Source organism: Hoplias malabaricus, chromosome Y, assembly GCF_029633855.1.
Source record: "Hoplias malabaricus isolate fHopMal1 chromosome Y, fHopMal1.hap1, whole genome shotgun sequence".
Taxonomy (NCBI): Eukaryota; Metazoa; Chordata; class Actinopteri; order Characiformes; family Erythrinidae; genus Hoplias; species Hoplias malabaricus.
This window is the reverse complement of record NC_089820.1, coordinates 51,335,214-51,339,122: the sequence shown is the minus strand read 5'-3', so window position 1 is coordinate 51,339,122 and position 3,909 is coordinate 51,335,214. Positions and strand designations below refer to the sequence as shown.

Here is a 3,909-nt window from a genome sequence, read left to right as displayed (position 1 = left end):
GTGCATGCAGTTCACCAATACGCTTTGCAGTGGCCACAGCCAACAAGAACACAGTCTTCAGAGACAACCACTTGAGACCAGCCCCATCCAGAGGTTCAAATGAGTCACCCCGTAGGAACTCGAGTACTAAAGGCAAATCCCAAGGGGGAGGACGAATCCTACAAGGTCTGAGTCTCCTTGCACCCTTTAGGAAGGCCACAATTAACTTGTGCGAGCCTAGGGACACGCCCCCACTCAAGGTCAGACGGCTCGAGAGAGCAGCCACATAGACCTTCATCGTCGAAGGAGATCTTCCTGCATCCAATAGCATTTGTAGGAAGGAAAGCACAGAACCCACTGAGCATGAGAGTGGATCTTCCTGCTGCTCTGTGCACCAGCGCACAAAAAAGTCCATTGTACACCGTTTGGGTAGAGGTTGCTCTGGCAATAAGAATAGTGCGTTTCACTCCTAAAGAACGTGAAGCAAGGTCCTGGTTGGACCCAAAGGCCATAGCCATAGCCGAAGAAACTCCGGCTGTGGATGCCACACCTGTCCTCCCAACTGGGAGAGAAGATCTTTCCGTGCTGGGAGTTCCCAAGGGACGCCCCTGAGTAATGATATCATTAGAGGAAACCATGGTTGTCTGGGCCAGCGTGGTGCCACCAGAAGGACTATGTGACTTTCTTCTCGTATTCTGACCAGGAGTGAATGAAGGAGGGGAAGAGGAGGGAACGCGTATAGCAATACCCTTGGCCAGTCGTGAGCCAGGGCATCTTGACCCAACGGACTGTCCTGGTCGTGTTCTGAGAACCACAGACTGCAATGAGTGGTGTCTGAGGAGGCAAAAAGATCTACCTTTTCCTGCCCGAACCGTTTCCATATTTTCCCAATGATTTCTGGATGGAGTCTCCAGTGGTTGGGACTCAGAGAGTGTCTGGAAAGCACATCTGCTGTCTGATTGGATGTTCCCGCCAAATGCACCGCCTGCAGGGATAGGAACCTCTTGTGAGCCCACATCCACAATTCTTCTGCCAGGTCCAAGAGAGGTTTGGACCTGGTTCCGCCATAATGATTTATGTGGTAGACAGTTGTTAGGTTGTCTGAACGCACTAGCACATGCCTGCCATTCAGATATGGAAGAAAGAACTCCAGTCCTAGCTTTACCGCACGTAACTCGCGGACATTGATATGTTCCCGGGCATGGTCCACCGACCAAGTGCCCTGAACCCATCTGTGCCTCCACACTGCACCCCAACCGGCTGCTGAGGCATCCGTTGTCAGGACTTCTCTGCGAACCCTCCGAGAACACCAAGGCCTCAGTGCTACTAGACACTCTTTTGTGATATGGACCTTCACATGCCTGTGGTGTACAGAGTCCAGTCTGAGGGACATTACCCATACCTGGAAGCGCCTTAAATAAAGTTTGCCCAGAGCAACAACTTGAGCTGCAGCAGTGAGGAGACCCATGAGTCGGAGAAGAACCAGATATCGTACTCTCTTTCCTAGTTTCAGAGAGCCGATCAGAGTCACAATAGCTTGAACACGTACTTTGGGCAGTGAGGCCATCATTGTACAGGAATCCAGAACCATCCCGATGAACTGGATACGCTGAGCTGGAAAGAGGATGCTCTTCTGCCAATTTATAGACAGACCTAGGGCCTGAGAATGGTCCAGAATGGTCCAGCAGTCTCTGAGTGTCTTGAAGTGCTCGTTCTCTGGAGGTGGCGCAAACCAGCCAATCGTCCAGGTACGGAAGAATCTTTAGACCTTGGCCGAGAAGTGGTTACAAGGCCGCGAGCATGCATTTTGAAAATGTTCTTGGGGCTAGAGACAGCCCGAAAGGCAAGACTTTGAATAGGTACACGTTTCCCTGGAATGCAAAGCGGAGAAAACGTCTGTGTTCTGGAAAGACTGGGATATGAAAATACGCGTCCTGGAGGTCCACCAACGTAAACCACTCCCCTTTTGTGACACTGCGGAGTACAGCAGCACTGTGGAGCATTCGAAAGGGGAGAACCTTCAGATGTGAATTTAGGCGACGAAGGTGTAAAATTGGACGAAACCCTCCGTCCTTTTTTGGAACAACAAAATATGTCGAGTAAAATCCCCCTGGATGAACACGAGGGTCTACAACCTCTATTGCGCCTCTCATGAGGAGGGAACGAACTTCCTTCAAGAGAATTGAGGCATGAACAATATCTAGAACAACAGTCTCCTTCGGATAGCAGCTGAGTGGAGGCCGATGACGGAACTGCAGCCTGTAGCCCAGTGACATGGTTCGCAAGACCCATGGGTCTGTGACATGGTTCTTCCAATAGTCCATATGATGAGCCTTCTGCAGTTCCACCATCAGCGTCCAGCATCCCGTCAGCGGCGATCAAGGGTGGCAGCTCCCTTGAAGCGGGTGCGCTGTGCCCCTGGTCTAGCTCCCTGGGAAGGAAGATTGGTGCGGTGTGATTTCTCTTGGACCTTAAATCGTCGTTTGAAGTCAGTGCTACGCATGACTGGGGACGGCATCGGACGACTGGGAGCTTTGACTTGGCGAAAGCGGTGAAAACCCCTCGGAGCCTCCAATTTGGAGGCTTCTCAGAGAGGGCAGAATGGCGGTCCAGAACTTCTTTTACTGCTGGACCATGCGATCAAGGCCAAGAGTAGCCGCATTTGTCATGGACGCTGCGCTTGCTCTATTTCTCTGGCTACTAGAATGAAAGCCAGCTGCAAATTCAGCTGCAAAATCTTCCCCAGCAGGAACTGAGAACGCATCCATCGGTGCTGCATGCATAAAGAACCTGCTGGTCTTTGGGGCCACTGCAGATGGAGCATCCAGTCCCAGCTTAGCCAACGCTAGCTTCAGAGAACCTTGAATTTGAGTTGCTGGTGTTGCGGTGGTAGAAGGGGCACTGGCCCCTGAATTTACAGAGTGTGAGGTAAGAGGAGACCCCAGAGCAGGGGTCTGGGGTGGCAAGCAGAGAGCCGCTCACCTGTGGGAGCTCTTCAGAAAAATCCAAGTTTGAAGCTACAGTCGAAAGCACATCGTCAATACATCCTGATAAGTTCCCCGAGTCCATGGGGTGGTCTGACCTGGAACATGTACTGTTCCCAGCACCAATCTTATCACTTATCTCCACAAACAACGATTTCAACTGAGCTAAATCCTCAGAGAATGAGTTCATGCGGTCCGACAACGCCAGGGATCGTTTCTTCCTTTTCTGAGATCTATCCGGTGCATCTGAAGGTCGCTTGACAGCCTTCTTTTCAGTGCACTGTGGCCCTGGCAGCATAGCCTCACTTCCTGCTCTTAGCATAGCAAGTCGCCTGCGACGTCGGTCGAGTGGGATAATAGCACAATTCATACATGGGTTAATTATAGCCTCCCGAAGGTGCTCCAGCCCCAGACAAGAGGGACACAAATCATGCCCATCATCCGCTTCTAGCGTGGAGAGGCACTGTGTACAACAGCTTTGAGAAAACATCTTGAAAGTGTGGTACTGAGAGGAAACCCCGATGGGTCCGCGATACAGTCACACGCCTGCCGGAGCCAAAATAATACGGACTTCACTCGCGCCAACACGCTCACGGGAGTGGAGTGTTACTGCGAATTAATCGTCAGCACACCGAGTAAGAACTCCAAGTATGCTTAGTACATGCGTGCTCAGGATTATGACACTGAGTGAAAACTCCAAGTGAAATAAAATCACCGCAAACTCCACTTACACCGAAGTTAGTACCGAGCTAGCACTGAGTAAAAACTCCAAGTGAGCTCAATATATTCACCCGCACTCGTCGCGTTCACTGGGGCGCGACTTACAATGTACACCAAGCAAAGGCTCCAAATGAGTTCAACCTACACCGCGACAATACGTTGTCTTGAGTAAAAACTCCAATCCAGCTCAACATATACGTGCACTCGGCGCAATTGCCAGAGTGTG

The 3,909-nt window shown here is 51.1% G+C and overlaps 1 protein-coding gene across 1 annotated transcript; it reads right to left on the bottom strand.

Moving 5' to 3' along the window:
- Positions 1-448: 448 nt before the first annotated feature.
- Positions 449-2,330, bottom strand: LOC136678452 (uncharacterized). Its single transcript, XM_066656503.1, has 2 exons — positions 2,148-2,330; positions 449-1,612 (listed from the first exon to the last, which is right to left on the bottom strand). The coding sequence occupies exons 1-2, from the start codon at positions 2,328-2,330 to the stop codon at positions 449-451; spliced, it is 1,347 nt and encodes a 448-aa protein (XP_066512600.1).
- Between the last annotated feature and the right edge of the window lie 1,579 nt (positions 2,331-3,909).

Coding starts and splice junctions, on each gene's coding strand:
- LOC136678452 (XM_066656503.1), bottom strand. CDS start 2,330: ATGGTGGAACTGCAGAAGGCTCATCATATGGACTATTGGAAGAACCAT. Junction 1,613..2,147: donor CCTCAATTCTCTTGAAGGAA/GTTCGTTCCCTC, acceptor ATAAATTGGCAG/AAGAGCATCCTCTTTCCAGC.